Raw genomic sequence first — 18,786 nt, 5'->3', positions numbered from 1 at the left:
TCTACCGGCACACAGATTCTTCATTTAACCATCTGATTGTTGTTGGTGGTGGTGGTGGTTTTTCATTTTTTTCATGAAAGTCTAGAGCATTTTGTTATTCCTATACCAGCGTTTAGAAAGCAAATCAGAAAAGTGTAGGCTATGAAAAGTCTGTAAGGATAATAATAAACTCACTCATTTGCTAATTCAAGTTTCATCTGGGGCTAATGGCATATGCTGCTTTTACCTACATTCTACTAGAAGTCTCAAAGAATAATGTAGGCCTTCTCAGTAATGTGCATTTTCTCAAATTCAGAAGGGCCCTAGTGATCCCATATTAGATGCATTTACTTTCTCTTTTTTTCTAGTATGAAATATACTGGATGTAGTCTGCTCTTTGGAGAATTTGCTCATTGGCTTCGAAGTGGGATTTTATTTGTCAGTCAGTATTCATGATACTGAAAGTTTTTTCAAAGTATTTTTGCAGTTGAAAAGTGTATCAGTTAGTGGGTAATGTAATTAGGGCTTGTAGACAGAACAGTTAATTTTGAGTTATGTAGCTTATTTTTAGAAAGATCCCCTTTGCCTTTTTTTAACTTTTAATTTGAAATAATTATACACTCAATTTCCTTTTAAAGCAATTTTTTGTAAGCCTGATATATCGTCAGTGAATGATGGTGAATGAGGTTCTTTTAATTAATCTTTCTATTACCTGCCAAGTTTTAATTTTACTTTATGTGAGAAAATTTTCTGGAAATAATTTTGCAGCTTTCTTTCCAGGATAGATATTTGTTAATATTTGTATTTGGGAAATTGAAGCAAAATGAACATTAGATTTGCCTATCTTTACTTTTGTCGAAAGCTCTAATAGATTTCCTTTCTTTTTTTCTTTTCCAGCAATGCCGCCATTTTTTTTTTCTAATATCTTTATTGGAGTATAATTGCTTTACAATGTTGTGTTAGCTTCTGCTGTATAACAAAGTGAATCAACTATAGGTATACATATATCCCCATATCTCCTCCCTCTTGTGTCTCCCTCCCACCCTCCCTATGCCACCCCTCTAGGTGGTCACAAAGCACCGAGCTGATCTCCCTGTGCTATGCGGCTGCTTCCCACTAGCTATCTGTTTTACATTTGGTAGTGTATATAAGTCCATGCCACCCTCTCAGTTCGTCCCAGCTTACCCGTCCCCCCTCCCCGTGTCCTGAAGTCCATTCTCTATGTCTGCCTCTTTATTCCTGTCCTGCCCTTAGGTTCTTCACAACCTTTTTTTTTTTTTTTTAGATTCCATATATATATTAGCATATGGTATTTGTTTTACTCTTTCTGACTTACTTCAGTCTGTATGACAGACTCTAGGTCCATCCACCTCACTACAAATAACTCAATTTCATTTCTTTTTATGGCTGAGTAATATTCCATTGTATATATGTGCCACATCTTCTTTATCCATTCATCTGTTGGTGGACAGTTAGGTTGCTTGCATGTCCTGGCAATTGTAAATAGTGCTGCAATGAACATTGTGGTACATGGCTCTTTTTGAATTATGGTTTTCTCAGGGTATATGCCCAGTAGTGGGATTGCTGGGTTGAATGGTAGTTCTATGTTTAGATTTTTAAGGAACCTCCATACTGTTCTCCATAGTGGCTGTATCAATTTACATTCCCACAAACAGTGCAAGAGGGTTCCCTTTTCTCCACAACCTCTCCAACACTTATTGTTTGTAGATTTTTTGATGATGGCCATTCTGACTGGTATGAGGTGATAACTCATTGTAGTTTAGTTTTGATTTGCATTTCTCTAATGATTAATGATGTTGAGCATTCTTTCATGTGTTTGTTGGCAATCTGTATATCTTCTTTGGAGAAATGTCTGTTTAGGTCTTCTGCCCATTTTTGGATTGGGTTGTTTGTTTTTTTGTATTGAGCTGCTTGGGCTGCGTGTAAATTTTGAAGATTAATCCTTTCTCAGTTGCTTCATTTGCAAATATTTTCTCCCATTCTGAGGGTTGTCTTTTTGCCTTGTTTATGGTTTCCTTTGCTGTGAAAAGCTTTGAAGTTTCGTTAGGTTCCATTTGTTTGTTTTTATTTCCATTTCACTAGGAGGTGGGTCAAAAAGGATCTTGCTGTGATTTATGACATAGAGTGTTCTGCCTGTGTTTTCCTCTAAGAGTTTTATAGTGTCTATCCTTACATTTAGGTCTTTAATCCATTTTGAGTTTATTTTTGTGTATGGTGTTAGGGAGTGTTCTAATTTCATTCTTTTACATGTAGCTGTCCAGTTTTCCCAGCACCACTTATTGAAGAGGCTGTCTTTTCTCCATTGTATATTCTTGCCTCCTTTATCAAAAATCAGGTAACCATATGTGCGTGAGTTTATCTCTGGGCTTCCTATCCTGTTCCATTGATCTATATTTTTGTTTTTGTGCCAGTACCATACTGCAGCTTTGTAGTATAGTCTGAAGTCCGGGAGCCTGATTCCTCCAGCTCCATTTTTCTTTCTCAAGATTGCTTTGGCTATTCGGGGTCTTTTGTGTTTCCATACAAATTGTGAAATTTTTTGTCCTAGTTCTGTGGAAAATGCCATTGGTAGTTTGATAGGGATTGCATGGAATCTGTAGATTGCTTTGGGTAGTATAGTTATTTGCACAGTGTTGATTCTTCCAATCCAAGAACATGGTATATCTCTCCATCTGTTTGTATCATCTTAAATTTCTTTCATCAGTTTCTTATAGTTTTCTGCATATAGGTCTTTTGTCTCCTTAGATAGGTTTATTCCTAGGTGTTTTATTCTTTTTGTTGTAGTGGTAAATGGGAGTGTTTCCTTAATTTCTCTTTCAGGTTTTTCATCATGAGTGTATAGGAATGCAAGAGATTTCTGTGCATTAATTTTGTATCCTGCTACTTTACCAAATTAATTGATTAGCTCTAGTAGTTTTCTGGTAGCATCTTTAGGATTGTCTATGTATAGTATCATGTCATCTGCAAACAGTGACAGCTTTACTTCTTCTTTTCCTATTTGGATTCTTTTTATTTCTTTTTCTTCTCTGATTGCTGTGGCTAGGACTTCCAAAACTATGTTGAATAATAGTGATGAGAGTGGACATCCTTGTCTTGTTCCTGATCTTTCAGTTTTTCACCATTGAGAATGATGTTGGCTGTGGGTTTGTCATATATGGCCTTTATTATGTTAAGGTAAGTTCCCTCTATGCCCACTTTCTGGAGGGTTTTTATCATAAATGGTGTTGAATTTGTAAAAAGCTTTTTCTATATCTATTGAGATGATCATATGGTTTTTCTCCTTCAGTTTGTTAATATGGTTTATCATGTTGATGGATTGGCATATATTGAAGAATCCTTGCATTCCTGGGATAAACTCCACTTGATCATGGTTTATGATCCTTTTAATGTGCTGTTGGATTCTGTTTGCTAGTATTTTGTTGAGGATTTTTGTGTCTATGTTCATCAGTGATATTGGCCTGTAGTTTTCTTTTTTTGTAGTATCTTTGTCTGGTTTTGGTATCAGGGTGATGGTGGCCTCATAGAATGAGTTTGGGCGTGTTCCTTCCTCTGCAATTTTTTGGAAGAGTTTGAGAAGGATGGATGTTAGCTCTTCTCTAAATGTTTGCTAGAATTCACCTGTGAATCCATCTGGTCCTGGGCTTTTGTTTGTTGGAAGATTTTTTTATTACAGTCTAAATTTCAGGGCTTGTGACTGGTCTGTTTATATTTTCTATCTCTTCCTGGTTCAGTCTTGGAAGGTTGTGATTTCCCAAGAATTTGTCCATTTTCTTCCAGGTTGTGCATTGTATTGGCATATGGTTGCTTGTAGTAGTCTCTCATGATCCTTTGTATTTCTGCAGTGTCAGTTGTTTCTTCTCCTTTTTCTTTCCTAATTCTGTTGATTTGAGTCTTCTCCCTTTTTTTCTTGATGAGTCTGGCTAATGGTTTATCAATTTTGTTTATCTTCTCAAAGAACCAGCTTTTAGTTTTATTGATCTTTGCTATTGTTTTCTTCATTTATTTCTGATCTGATCTTTATGATTTCTTTCCTTCTGCTAACTTTGGGGTTTTTTTGTTCTTGTTTCTCCAATACCTTTAAGTGTAAGTTTAGGTTGTTTATTTGAGATGTTTCTTGTTTCTTGAGGTAGGATTGTACTGCTATAAACTTCCCTCTTAGAACTGCTTTCGCTGCATCCCATACGTTTTGGGTCGTCGTGTCTCCATTGTCATTTGTTTATAGGTATTTTTTTATTTCCTCTTTGATTTCTTCAGTGATCACTTCGTCATTAAGTAGTGTATTGTTTAGCCTCCACATGTTTGTATTTTTTACAGATCTTTTCCTGTAATTGATATCTAGTCTCATAGCGTTGTGGTCGAAAAGATACTTGATACGATTTCTATTTTCTTAAATTTACCAAGGCTAGATTTGTAACCCAAGATATTATCTATCCTGGAGAATGTTCCATGAGCACTTGAGAAAAATGTGTATTCTGTTGTTTTTGGATGGAATGTCCTATAAATATCAATTAAGTCCATCTTGTTTAATGTATCATTTAAAGCTTGTGTTTCCTTATTTATTTCATTTTGGATGATCTGTCCATTGGTGAAAGTGGGGTGTTAAAGTCCCCTACTATGATTGTGTTACTGTGGATCTCCTCTTTTATGGCTGTTAGCATTTGCCTTAAGTATTGAGGTGCTCCTATGTTTGGTGCATAAATATTTACAATCCTTATATCTTCTTCTTGGATTGATCCCTTGATCATTATGTAGTGTTCTTCTTTGTCTCTTGTAAAGTCTTTGTTTTTAAGTCTATTTTGTCTGATACGAGAATTGCTACTCCAGCTTTCTTTTGGTTTCCATTTGCGTGGAATATCTTTTTCCATTCCCTCACCTTCAATCTGTATGTGTCCCTACGTCTGACGTGGGTCTCTTGTAGACAGCATATATAGGGGTCTTGTTTTTGTATCCATTCAGCCAATCTGTGTCTTTTGGTTGGAGTATTTAATCCATTTACATTTAAGGTAGTTATCGATATGTATGTTCCTATTACCATTTACTTAATTGTTTTGGATTTGTTTTTGTAGGTATTTTCCTTCTGTTGTGTTTCCTGCCTAGAGAAGTTCCTTTAGCAGTTGTTGTAACACTGGTTTAGTGGTGCTGAATTCTCTTAGCTTTTTCTCAGCAATGCCTTCTTACTCTAAAAATTTCTTTGGTAGCCATAGAAGCATTTAGTTACAAGCAAATTTTTTGGAAGTTATTAGCATTTGTATAAATGTTATATTAATGTTCACCTAATAGAAGGACAAAACAATTATCTGGTACTAAATGCGTCATGGTTTTTATTTTAACATATGCTTTTTATTTTAACATATATTTATAATGCATCTGTAAATGCTGAATTAATGCCTTTACCCTGGGGATTTAAAATGTGTGAATGCTATATTATATACAAATACCCTGTCATAATAAAATGGTGCCTATTGTTTGACAATAATTATGTATACAATTTGGCATAATAATTTTTTGAAAGGTAAAAGCATTTTAGGAAATGTTCCATCTTAGAAGTTGGGATTTATGTTCTCAAAGTATTAATTATTTTACACATAATAAACGCTTAAATTATGATACCTATGAAAACCCACTCAAACGAAGGTGGTAATGTAATTTATGTAAGGAATAATACGGACATGAATGAGAAAGAACAGTATTTAAAAAGCGAAATATATATATGCTGTGTAACTACCATATTTAAGATATTTCTTGTTTAGAAGGTAGTTATTAAATAGGCAAGTTGGAGGAAGGGGAGGACACATTGAATAGTATATTGGCAAGCTTCCTAAAATGCATATGCATAGTAATTAGAGGCATACTGATTTTTAAATGTCAGCCAGCTTTTATTCTCTTCCTTTTCTATCATGTATTTGTATGAACAGTGACTGTTCTTCTAAAAGAGGTTTATGAAGCTTTTTGTCATCATTTGTTATATAGGAAATAAATTACCACTGCTATATAAAACTAACATTAAATTTGTGATACTAGCAATTTGTGAGAGATTTAAAGTTTTGTTGCTTTGATTAATTTCTTATTTGTCAAATGATGGTGAAGAAATTCTCCATTTCCTAGTTGAGATTTGGGGATATTTCTTATGCTTTCTACTTGCATCCAGTGAACAAATATCCCTTTAGTCATTTTGTAACCTTCAACAACATGCTAAAAGGCATAACTGTAAGTATCACTCACATGCCGAACTTAAGTACTGTAGCTTTTTGCTAAATTGGTTTAATTTATTTTTGTGTTTGTCAGCTATTAGCTTTCCTTTAGTGGCCTTCAGTACTTTATAGGCCTTTAAAGAATGTAGGGAACAGAGGTGTTCCTAGGAGATGGAATATCTATCTACCTTATTTCATAAAATCTAAGGTGCTTTAACAGTGAACTTTATTAGTCTTACTAGACCAAGTCAGTGGAAGGTTAAGTAGGGGTAGAAAAATTTCCCCTTCTTTTCTTCTAGGTTCTTTGGTCTAATAATTAAATTGACATAGGACAGATTAACAGGAGAAAAACATATTTAAGTTAGTATGTACGGGATCCCCAAAGATACAAGACTCAAGGGTAGGTCGAGCAGTTGAGGCTTATGTGCCATCCTGTGCTAAGGAATGGGATAAGGGCCTGGGTCTTCAAAGGGGAGGAGGGTAACTCACAGGATGATGAGAAGAACAGATGTTTTGTATTTAGAAGTCTGCCCTGCCATGCAGATTGGTCTTTCAGATAAAAACGTTATCTATGGTAATAGCTCTCTTTCTGGGCCAGGCCCCCTATCTAAGTTCTTTTAGGCAGTTACAAGAGAGGTAAAAAGTTTTCCTGAGTCTCCTAGGTCTTGATTGCCTTCAACTTAAAATAATCCACATGTCAAAGTGGTGTATTTTGGGTTGGTGTATTCTCCCCTTCAGTAATCATACAACCATCTCACACTGTCACCCGGTGACAGTGATTACAAGATACCGTAGAGTAATTAATTTAATTATGACCTTCTCATACCCAGCACGACTACATGCTCCACAAGCATAGTTCTAATGATGGTATTTCCTTATTCACAGTGTTTCAATGTAGTCAAGAATGATAGCCCTCTTTAAATAGGAAGGAAGGAATGATGCAGGGAAGGTAACCATTTTACCTCCACCCTCTAGATGGTTTGATTTTTATTTTCATGTGCGTTTATTGTCTGTACAAAAAAATAAATATTACTTATGAAATAAAGATAAGACATTTGACTTTCTTCATGGCCCATTCCAAACCTTCTTCGGGTTTTCATCTCTGACTAACTTATCCCTTACTTCAGCCAGACTTCTTTGCTTTTGGTTTCAAATCTTCTGCATTCTCAGGGTATAGTTTAAAATTTCTCCCTTTGCCTTACCAACCCTTTAAAAGTTAAGCCTAAATTCCTCTTCAGGCTTCTCCAGCTCCCTCCATAGAAGGTATCTCTCACTCCACTACTTTGCAATGGCAAATACCTCTAGAATAGCATTTATCAGAGGCCACCTTTTGTTAGGGTTGTGTATCTGGTTTTCCTGTTAAATTTTGGGACTGAACTGTTTAGGTTTGTATTATCTCCATAGTGCATAATATAGACACACAGTGAGTATTTCTTGAATTGAACTTTTATAGATTTTTAAATATATGCATTGCTTCTTTTAATTCTCCCCTATGTAGTAATTTTGCTAGAATTACTAGTATGTTAGACTGTTTTACATTTAAGTTGCCATTCTCAGTATTTACCCATCATCTTCTGAAGTATAAGAATTATTCCTTTGCTGGTTACTATTCCATCGTGCAAAAAGACAAGAATAATTGCATAGATATTAATTTTTTCATAGTCAGGATCTATTATACAAATTTTGGTAATTATACAACCTCATATTTAAGGAAGAGTATTTTATAAATAATGCTTTTTTTTCCTTTGTAGGTTACTTCCTCAGAATGTTGGCCTTCTCTATGTTGGAGGTTATGAAAGACCCTTTGCACAAATCAAGGTATGGTTGTTCATTTTCTAGTATATTTTCCCTAGATACAGTTCACTCGTCCAGAACCCACCAAAACCCTGCAAATAACTATCACAAAAATTTGGGAATGTGAATTATTAATTTCATTTGTTTTTGCATATCTCTGATGAAAAAGTAATTCAGTTTTTCAGTGAATCGATTAGTTTAATAATCTTGCCCTTAGTAGCGTTAATTTTGACCATTGCACTTCAGTGATTAGTTAAGAAGAGTACAATTTAGAGCCACATTACCCTTCTTACCAATAGAATTTTTTGACAGCTTTATTGAGGTATAATAGGCATACAGTAAAATATACATATTTAAACTGTACAATTTGACATACCCTTGTGAAACCATCACCACAGTCAAGGTAATGAACATATCCATCACCCCTAAAAGTTTCCTTGTGCCCCTTTGAACTCCCCCGTCCTGCCCTTCCTTTTTCTTTTTCAGTCCCCAGGTGACCACTGATCTAATCATTATAGATTAATTTGCACTTTCCGGAATTTTATATAAATGGATCATACTGTATTTCTTTCTCTCTCTCTTTTAGCTTCTTTCATTCAGTGTTATTATTTTGAGATTCACCCATGTTGTTACACTTCAGTAGTTCATTCTTTTTTATTGCTGAGTAGTATTTCATTATATGGTTGTAGCACAGTTTCTTTATCCTTTCACACGTTGAGAGACATTTGGGTTGTTTCTGCGTTTTGACTATTATAAATAAAGCTGCTGTGAACATTTGTGTACAAGTCTCTGTATGGACATATATTTTCATTTCTCTTGGGTAAATACCTAAGACCAAAATGGCTGAGTTAAATGGCAGTTGTATGTTTTAACTTTTTAAGAAACTACCAAACTATTTCCCCACGAGCAGGGTGATTGCCAGTTCCTCCATATCATCATCAACATTTGGTATGGTCAGTCTTTTTAAGTTTAGTCATTCTTATAGGTATATAGTATTTCATTGGAGTTTTAATTTGCATTTCTGTAATGACTAATAATGTTGAGCATCTTCCCATGTACTTATTTGCCATCTGTACGTCTCTAGTGAAGTGTGTGTTCAAAACTTGCCATTTTTTAATTGGGTTTTTTGTTTTATTACCGTTGAGTTTTGAGCATTCTTTATATATCTTCTGGATGTAAGCCCTTTATCAGATATGGGATTTCTCTTAACAGGATCCTCAGAGAGCAAAAATTCTTAATGTTGGTGAAGTTCAGTTTATTAGTTTTTTTCACGGTTCTTGCTTTTACTGTTGATCTAAGAAATATTTGCCTAGTCCAAAGGCTAAAAGATTATTCTCCTATGTATTCTTCTAGAATCTTTATAGTTGTAGGTTTTACATTTAAGTTTATTGTCCAGTGGAGTTAATTTTTGTATATGATGCAAGGTTCAAGGCATAGAGGAATGTTGTCCCCCTACACCCCAACCTTTCTTTGGCCCGTGGATATCCAGTTGTTCCTAAACCATTTGTTAAAAAGGGTATCCTTTCCACCATTGAAGTGCCTTTGCATCTTAGTTGAAAATCAATTCACCATATGTGTGTGAATCTATTTCTGAGCTCTTTATTCTGTTCCATTGACCTATGTATCTATCCCTCCACCAATATCACACTGTCTTGATTTTTGTAGCTTTAGAATAAGTCATGAAGTCAGGTAGTGTAAATCCTGCAACTTTGTTCTTTTTCAGAGTTGTTTAGACTACTCTGGGTTCCTTTAATTTCCATGTGAATGTTAGAATCATCTTGTCAATTTCTGTAAAAATACCTGCTGGAATTTTGATTTGGATCACGTTGAATCTGGAGATCAATTTGAAGAGAAATGACATCATAACAGTATTGAATCTTACAATTCATCAAAGCCACATATTTCTCCATTTATCTAGATCTTTAGTGTCTCTCAGCAGTATTCCATTGTTTCAGTGTGTTGGTCTTGCACATTTAAAAGTAAATTTATCTGTAAATATTTTATATTTGTGATGCTATTTTAAAAGTATTTTTTATTTCATTTTACGATTGTTTTCCTAGTACATAAAAAGACGATTAAATTTTGTGTGTTGACTTTAAATCCTACAACTTTACTATACTCAATTAGTAATTCTAGTAGCTTTTTTGTAGATTTCATAGGATTTTCTACATAAATGATTGTGTCATCTACTAAGAGGCAGTTTTCTTTCTGATCTTGATATTGATACCTTTTATTGCTTTTTCTTGCTTTAGTGCACTGGCTAAAACCTACAGTACAAAGTTGATTAGAAATGGTGAGAACAGACATCCTTGCCTTATTCCTGATCTTAGAGGGAAAGCATTCAATTTTTTGTCAAAGATTGTTTTTATAGCAATATTAGTTGAGGGTTGAAGCACAGATTCCAACTAGGCTTTCTTGTAAAAAGTGGAATAGTATTCTGAATGTTCAAGGCAGTAAATAAAAAGAAAGGTTTGCAGTCATCCTTTTCCTTTGTTATTTTAACTTTATTAATGTTTTCTGACAGACCTGTAAAATTTGATTTGTTTTTTTGGTTTAGTATTGGATTTTTCCTCACATTTGTTTCTTGGCTCTATGAGTTAATTATTTTTCTCACATTCATTTGTTGGATGTGATTTTGAATTCCTTTCCCCCTACATATATGACCTATTTTTATGCTTTGAAAAACAAAGATTTTTCAGAATAGACTGAGCCTGAATAGGACATATAAGATATTTAATACTGAGGCGGTTTAGTCACATTATTGACATTTTAAAATGAAAAACCTTCTTTAGCTACCATAGCATCAGCACTTCTTTAAGTACCTTCCTTAATTTAACTTAAGACACTCTCAAAAGTCCACATTAGGGTCTTAAGTTGTGGACCCTCTTGAACGTTTCTGATTCCCTAAGTAATGACAAGCATTCAGGTACATTTTTTAAAATTCTATTTTTAACATCCCTGGAACACAAGTGGAGTTGGCAAGAGTCTCTTCATAAACCTCCCTCACTATCCTGTTCACCAAATTCTCCAGTAGAGGCAGGAATTCTAATAAGTTTCAGCAGAAACATTTCTAAAAGCCCAATTTTTTTTCTGTCCATTGGTTTGGAAAATCCTGTTTCTCTGTATTATAACTGAAATAATGAAAAAGTGAGAGGCTTATCTGATATATTTAAGGAAGGGTAGAATTTGTGTGTGTGTGTGTGTGTGTGTTACATGTTGTGTCAAAAACATAAGTGTATGTATGTATGAGGGCGATTCCTCCATCACTCACCTGATTCATTAACATATCATTTTCTTTATCCAAGCCCTTTCTAACAAGCCCAGTGACAGAGGTCAATCCTTTGTCAACCCTTTATGCATAGATAATCAACTCAATAGAAAAAAGTCCATTATTTTAGGCCATCTTTTTCCTATGGGAAAGGTTTCTCTCATGTACTGTAAAAGGATTTCTTATCCTCATTAATTGTTGAAGTTCTTCTATAATTCCTGTGGTTCTTATGAAAATGCTGTATAGATCCCTACCTAATTAGAATGCTTGTAAGTTAATTGGAAAACAGTTTTTAAAAATCATAGTTTAAATGCTTGAGATCAGGCTAGAAATTTAAGGTTCATTCCCTGCCCCTTGCCTTGCATCTGACTTCTTCTGGACATGAAATACCAGTATTCGTTTGCTGTTCAACTAAATGTAATGATACTGTATTGTGTGGCATAGATATCAGATATGACCTTTAATAAATGGAAGCTGTTTTGCTTTCTTAAGAGAATATTGGTTGAATTTTTTTTTTTTTTTTATAAATCAAGATAGAAAATTGTTCATTTGAATATTTAGGAAAAGGAATTCTCATTTATTAACATCACAGGACTAAGTGTGAGTGGCTTGGTGCTAGAGGCTACATTTGTTAAAGTGGCATTTTACATTTGTATTTCTAAAAAGGAGCTCCAATTTATAAAGATCAGAAAGAGAAAAAGGAAAACACAAAAAGGATGGTGGATATTTGGGCTAGTGTTAAATGAATTCAGAAAATTTGCTATAGCTTGACAATAGATGTATGTACTATTAGCATATAACATGAATTGTTACAACCACTCTTTCTCTCTCTCTCTCTGTCTCTCCCTCCCTCCCTCTCCCATGATTAATCTTTTAGTTTTAGTTTTCTGTCCAAGCCCTAGGTAAAGATACCAGTGTGTACAAACATGGGACTTCATTACAGTCTTAGACCAGTACATCTTCATGCTAGTTTCAGGTTTCATTATTTTTAGAGGAAGTTATCCCAACTTTACCTTTTATATCTCTTAACATCTTCTGAAAGTCATCAGAATAAGTTTTCATGGGAAATTTGTCATCTGAAGAACTTGATTTTAAACATACATGATTATTTTCTTATTTTAAACTAAAATATGATAAACTAAATAAAACACTGATCCTTTTTTTTTTTTGCGGTACGCGGGCCTCTCACTGCTGTGGCCTCTCCTGTTGCGGAGCACAGGCTCTGGACGCGCAGGCCCAGCGGCCATGGCTCACGGGCCCAGCCGCTCCGCGGCATGTGGGATCCTCCCGGACCGGGGCACGAACCCGCGTCCCCTGCATCGGCAGGCGGACTCTCAACCGCTGTGCCACCAGGGAAGCCCAACACTGATCATTTTATAATGAGTTGTAATACAGAGTAAGAAAAGAATTGCCTCACATATCCACAGCTATTGTTTAGTGCTGTAAATGAAGTAGATTTCACCCTCATCCACGACTAACTTCTTTCAACTTTATTGAGATTAAGATAAGTTTCTAGATGTACTGGGCTCTGTGTGACTTAGGGTTTTCTTAAGTAAGAGATATGTTTCATTATATCTTTATATGTAGTCTTTGAAAGTTAAAAGGGAAGTTTTGAAAAAAGTAAAATTTTACTTAATTCTTATTTGTATGCTTTCAAGTTGTCAGAAGCTTTTTTGGGGTGGAGGGGTGCTTATTTCTGTATATCTTTGCATAATACCTTTATCTTAATTCAGTGTGTATATAATTCTGTTGTTCATAGTTTAGTTTTATAGACATGGTCAAGTTTAAATAATAATTTACATTTTATTTATTTTAAAATTTATTTATTTTTGGCTGCATTGGGTCTTTGTTGCTGCGCGCGGGCTTTCTCTAGTTGGGGAGAGCGGGGGCTACTCTTCATTGTGGTGCGAGGGCTTCTCATTGTGGTGACTTCTCTTGTTGCGGAGCGTGGGCTCTAGGCACGTGGGCTTCAGTAGTTGTGGCGCGTGGGCTCAGTAGTTGTGGCTCGCGGGCTCTAGAGCGCAGGCTCAGTAGTTGTGGCGCGTGGGCTTAGTTGCTCCACGGCATGTGGGATCTTCCCGGACCAGTGATCGAACCCGTGTCCCCTGCATTGGCAGGCGGATTCTTAACCACTGAGCCACCAGGGAAGTCCCAGTAGTTTACATTTTATACCTATTATTCTGTGTTGTTTTCTAAAGCATTTTACGGTGCAGTAAAAATCTCAGTGCTATTCTCATAGGGTTCTAGTCCTGGAGGCTCCACTTACCAGCCATAATCCATAAAACCAAGAAGGATTGAAGCTTGTCAACATCACTTTTAATCAACTCAAGGATTGTTATGGAAAGTCTCAGAGCCACAGGGCTGTCCCTCTCCACCGGGCTTGGTATTAGTTGCCTCTTGCAGTTCAGACAGCCCAAGCAGTGTGTGAAGCTGTGAGGCTGAGTCACATACAGTTTTCACTTTGACACTGCGGAATGGCTGAATGTCTTTTGTATTTTAACTATGAATTCCATGCAGCAGCCATATGTGAAATGTAAGGAATATAACCGTTATTCTGAGGCAGTTATTTTATAGTCAGTGCAGCTGGGTTATTCTCTGCCTCAGAACTTGGTTCCATCCCTGCTGAGGGACTGGGTGCCATTAGTCACAGTCTCATACTCTAGGCTTTCTGAGCTTCAATTTTTAAGTCTCTTTACAGCCCAGGAAATATAAAATTGGTGTAAAATTGGTGTTTGTATTCATATACATATTCCGTTAGTGCAAAGAAATAGTGATCTCTTCATTTTTGAAATATTTGAAAATCCATCAAACCATTCCCTCAGACTTTTTTAAATTAAAAAAAGTAGAATACTTTTCCTTTTTAGGTATATTGAGCTTGGATTGTTATTTGTTACTTAAAAATATCTTTGAAATGCCTAATAATGTGTCAGTTTTAATTTTTAGGGTAAATTAAATTTAAAGATAAAGCATTTATTTGGGGTCTCTTAGGAAATACTGAGAAAACTAGGAAAACTGATTTGTTCACTGACTGATGATGTTTTAGAAAATGTGTGGCTCATTAGATCAACACTTTTTACTAAAGGAAATTATTTAACATCCATATTTTAAATCTCTAAAATATCTGAAGTATTACATCAGATATAGATGCAGGCCTAGAACTGAGTATTGTAGTTTAGTGGCTTCCAAACTTACCACCATGACCTGTAGGAATGTAAGAAGTGTACTTTCATTGAGTTCCAGCACACATACACATATGTGTATTTATACACACACAACATAAACCGAAGTTTAAAAATAAGTATGATTTTCCATTCTGTTCAGTTTATTTTTCCGTTGATTTAGTTTTTAAATGTGGGTCTCAACCCACTAAATTAACTTCTCTGTTTGGAAAATGGGTCATGACTCATAGTTTGGCAGACACTGCTGCAGGGTAGGACTTGTCCAGCTAATGCTGCCATTTGCCACATTGATGCAGTGCAGGCAATGGTGAGGAAGCTTACCTGCCCCTGAGTTGATGGTAGTCCTCGGAGTGGCTTTGGAGGGGAAGAAAGTGATGTGATGTCATAGTTGCTGGGGAGAAGGAGGAAGAGAGTGTAAGAAAAGATAAATGAGAAGTGACTTAAGATGTTTCATGGAGCCAAGCAAAGCTATTTTCTATTTCAAAAGGACCCTAATTCTCATAAACAGAAGAGAGACTTCTGTGCCTACTCTGTCTTCCAAGTGATTTCATGTATTTTGAGGCTAGAAAGACAAGTAAAGTTTAGATCTCCATAGATGAATAAAACAGAAAGAAACGGAGATGAGTGAGAAATTGAGAGAAAGCAGTGGAAGCAGATCTAGATTAGTGTGCCATATTCATTGAATAATTGCTCAGTTTTCTGTAGTACTGTGAGTGGAGAGGCAAGTTTTCAGTGTCTCACGTTGCAGTAATCAGAGCGGACATGGGTATTTCTTTGTTGAAAGCAGATTCAAAAAGTGAAAAAAAACTTAAAAAAAAAAACACCTCACAAACTGTCATGGAAGCCAAAAGTCTTTTTACTTATATGCAAAAACTATTAAGTTGCTGACGGCATTTTATCCTGCACACTTGCTGACAGAGTGCTTCAGGACCACTGCTGGGTTCTCTAGTGAGCCCATCTAGTAACTTTCTGGATGTTAAAAATCATGCATTGTTACCAACAAATCACATCGAAACTGCAGACTTAGGGTTCCAGAAAGTATTCAATAGCAGTAGTTTTCCTGCCATTTTTACCAACGTGCTTTTGGCCGTGTTATTGCCAAAACTGAGTAACACTTAAGGCCTGTGGTCATACATGTTTCAGTTTCAGTATTCTTACCTTCATGTCCTTAAAAAACGTATCTGTTTACAAAAATATGAGTCCCATAGGGCTGGGCTGTGTCTTGTGTACTTCTGTATTCTCAGCAATTAGCCTAGTGCCTGAGACATAAAAACACTAAATAAATATTTAACATTATTATTGAAGAATGCCTAGAAAACCAAATATTGCTTTTTTTTTTAAATTGAGGTATAGTTGATATATAGCATATTAGTTTCAGGTGTAAAACATAATGGTCCAATATTGTACACATTGCAAAATGATCACCACAATAAGTCTACTTAACATCCATCCCCTTACATGGTTACAAAACAGTTTCTTCTTGTGATGAGAACTTTTAAGATCTACTCTTTTAGCAACTTCCAAATATACAATACAGTATTATTAACTATAGTCACCCTGCTGTTAACATTACATCTCCAGAACGTATCTACCTTATAATTGGAAGTTGGTACCTTTTGACCCCCTTCTTCATCCATTTCTCCCACCCTCACCCACTGCTTGCGGCAACGACTAACCTGTTCTCTGTATCTATGAGCTTGTTGTTGTTGTTTTTTTAAACCATCAAGTATTTACCATGAAGTTCATCAAAGTATTTAAAACTCTGGTTCTAATTACATACATATTTACTGCATTAAAACTTTATTTTCTCATCTCTTGAGCTGGGATTATCTTTGAGGCAATATAAATTAATTTTCCTTTCTAATTTAAGATTGTGGTTGTAAATTGTTATTAACATCAGTAAGTTTATTTGAAATGTAGATTGTGTGAATTATTCTGAGAACATTTTAAATCTAGTCCTCAAATTACTTTCCAATTAAAAAAGCATTTTTCTTAGCTGGATATTCCAATTACTTTCAATCTCTCTTGAGCTAGCCACTTTATAGAAAAATATTAGAAATCATTTTAGCATATTCTCGTTTTTTTGAAAACCAGATCTATCATATCAGGCTGTCTTCTTGTTACATGTGATTTGGAGAGAAAAAGACTAAACAATTCCTTTTTGTAATTTTGAAATGTTCTCAAGAAAGGAGATAGTATCATGCTTACTTACATATTTATAATGCAATGGACATCCTATTTTGGTGAAGGAAATAACATGGTGTTTCTTATCCTGTTGGGTTTTTTCCCTACCAATGTTTTACATCTAAAAAGAATTTCAAACGCACTGACAACCATGTAAATAGAAAAGATAATATCTAAAATGACTCTTGTAGAAGTCATATTTCTGACAAATGCCATGGTTTCTGATCTCGATTGTACATTAGACATCTAGAAGTTATATATTTCACTTTTTTCCCACAAAAGGAGAAAAATAATTTCTCCAGTAAATAGTCAGTTAGGAAGGAATATTACTTGTCCGCTTGCCTAATAAAATTTGAAAAAGCAACCCCGCCCCCCTCCCCCCTCCCCCCTCCCCAAGGCAGAGGTGGCAATAAAGACCCATTTCAAGTGTATCATGGCCATGATTCAGGCAGCTAGGGAAGCTCCAGACCAGTGTTCTCTTTGTTGACCCTTCGAGAACAATAACAAACTATGAAACTCTGAGACTAGATAATACAAATCCATTAATGTTGCCAGTGATTTGTAATGGGCACTATTAAAGTTGGTACCTTGAGCACCTTCAGAAGTTTCAGACTACTGCAGTAAGTGATATTCATCATAAGTAGATACGGTAATTGTAAGTTATGGGTAGGAGGGATCCTTCTTTTTTTTTTTCTTTGAATTTTATTTTATTTTTTTATACAGCACGTTCTTATTAGTTATCCACTTTATACATATTAGTATATATATGTCAATCCCAATCTCCCAGATCATCACAGGACCACCACCACCGCCTGCTGCTTTCCCCCTTTGGTGTCCATACATTTGTTCTCTACATCTCTGTCTCAGTTTCTTCCCTGCAAACCGATTCATCTATACCATTTTTCTAGGTTCCACATATATATGTTAATATATGATAATTCTTTTTCTCTTTCTGACTTACTTCACTCTGTATGACAGTCTCTAGATCCATCCATGTCTCTACAGATGACCCAGTTTCGTTCCTTTTTATGGCTGAGTAATATTCCATTGTAGATATGTACCACATCTTCTTCTTCTTTTTTTTTTGCGGTACGCGGGCCTCTCACTGTTGTGGCCTCTCCCGTTGCGGGGCACGGGCTCTGGATGCACAGGCTCAGCGGCCATGGCTCACAGGCCCAGCTGCTCCACGGCACATGGGATCCTCCCGAACCGGGGCACGAACCTGTGTCCCCTGCATCGGCAGGCGGACTCCCAACCACTGCGCCACCAGGGAAGCCCTATACTACATCTTCTTTATCCATTTGTCTGTCGATGGGCATCTAGGTTGCTTCCATGACCTGGCTATTGTAAATAGTGCTGCAATGAACATTGGGGTGCATGTGTCTTTTTGAATTATGGTTTTCTCAGGGTATATGCCCAGTAGTGGGATTCCTGGGTCATATGGTAATTCTATTTTTACTTTTTTAAGGAACCTCCATACTGTTCTCCATAGTGGCTGTATCAATTTACATTCCTACCAACAGTGCAAGAGGGTTCCCTTTTCTCCATACCCTTTCCAGCATTTGTTGTTTGTAGATTTTCTGATGAAGCCCATTCTAACTGGTGTGAGGTGATAACTCACTGTAGTTTTGATTAGCATTTCTCTAATAATTAGTGATGTTGAGCAGCTTTTCATGTGCTTCTTGGCCATCTGTATGTCTTCTTTGGAGAAATGTCTATTTAGGTCTTCTGCCCACTTTTGGATTGGGTTGTTTGTTTTTTTGATATTGAGCTGCATGAGCTGTTTATATATTTTGGAGATTAATCTTTGGTCCGTTGATTCATTTGTAAGTATTTTCTCCCATTCTGAGGGTTGTCTTTTCGTCTTGTTTGTAGCTTCCTTTGCTTTGCAAAAGCTTTTAAGTTTCATTAGGTCCAATTCGTTTATTTTTGTTTTTATTTCCATCACTCTAGGAGGTGGGTCAAAAAAGATCTTGCTGTGATTTATGTCAAAGAGTGTTCTTCCTGTGTTTTACTCTAAGAGTTTTATAGTGTCTGGCCTTACATTTAGGTCTCTAATCCATTTTGAGTTTATTTTTGTGTATGGTGTTAGGGAGTGTTCTAATTTCATTCTTTTACATGTAGCTCTCCAGTTTTCCCAGCACACTTACTGAAGAGACTGTCTTTTCTC

General features: G+C 35.8%; 1 protein-coding gene across 7 annotated transcripts in view; it reads left to right on the top strand.

Annotated features, from left to right (window-relative positions):
• RNGTT (RNA guanylyltransferase and 5'-phosphatase) overlaps window positions 1–18,786 on the top strand; it is a 249,817-nt gene that overhangs the window by 160,413 nt on the left and 70,618 nt on the right. For all 7 annotated transcript variants that reach the window (XR_002175216.3, XM_019929424.3, XM_019929420.3 and 4 more), the window contains one exon: window positions 7,943–8,009. Coding sequence is in view for 6 of the 7 variants with exons in the window: in XM_019929424.3 (XP_019784983.1) it covers window positions 7,943–8,009 (67 nt within the window). In the remaining variant the exon portion in view is untranslated. Of the gene's footprint in view, window positions 1–7,942; window positions 8,010–18,786 lie in introns of those variants that run through there.

This window comes from Tursiops truncatus, chromosome 12 (genome assembly GCF_011762595.2).
Source record: "Tursiops truncatus isolate mTurTru1 chromosome 12, mTurTru1.mat.Y, whole genome shotgun sequence".
NCBI classification, from domain to species: Eukaryota; Metazoa; Chordata; class Mammalia; order Artiodactyla; family Delphinidae; genus Tursiops; species Tursiops truncatus.
This window is presented reverse-complemented; position numbering and strand designations above follow the sequence as displayed.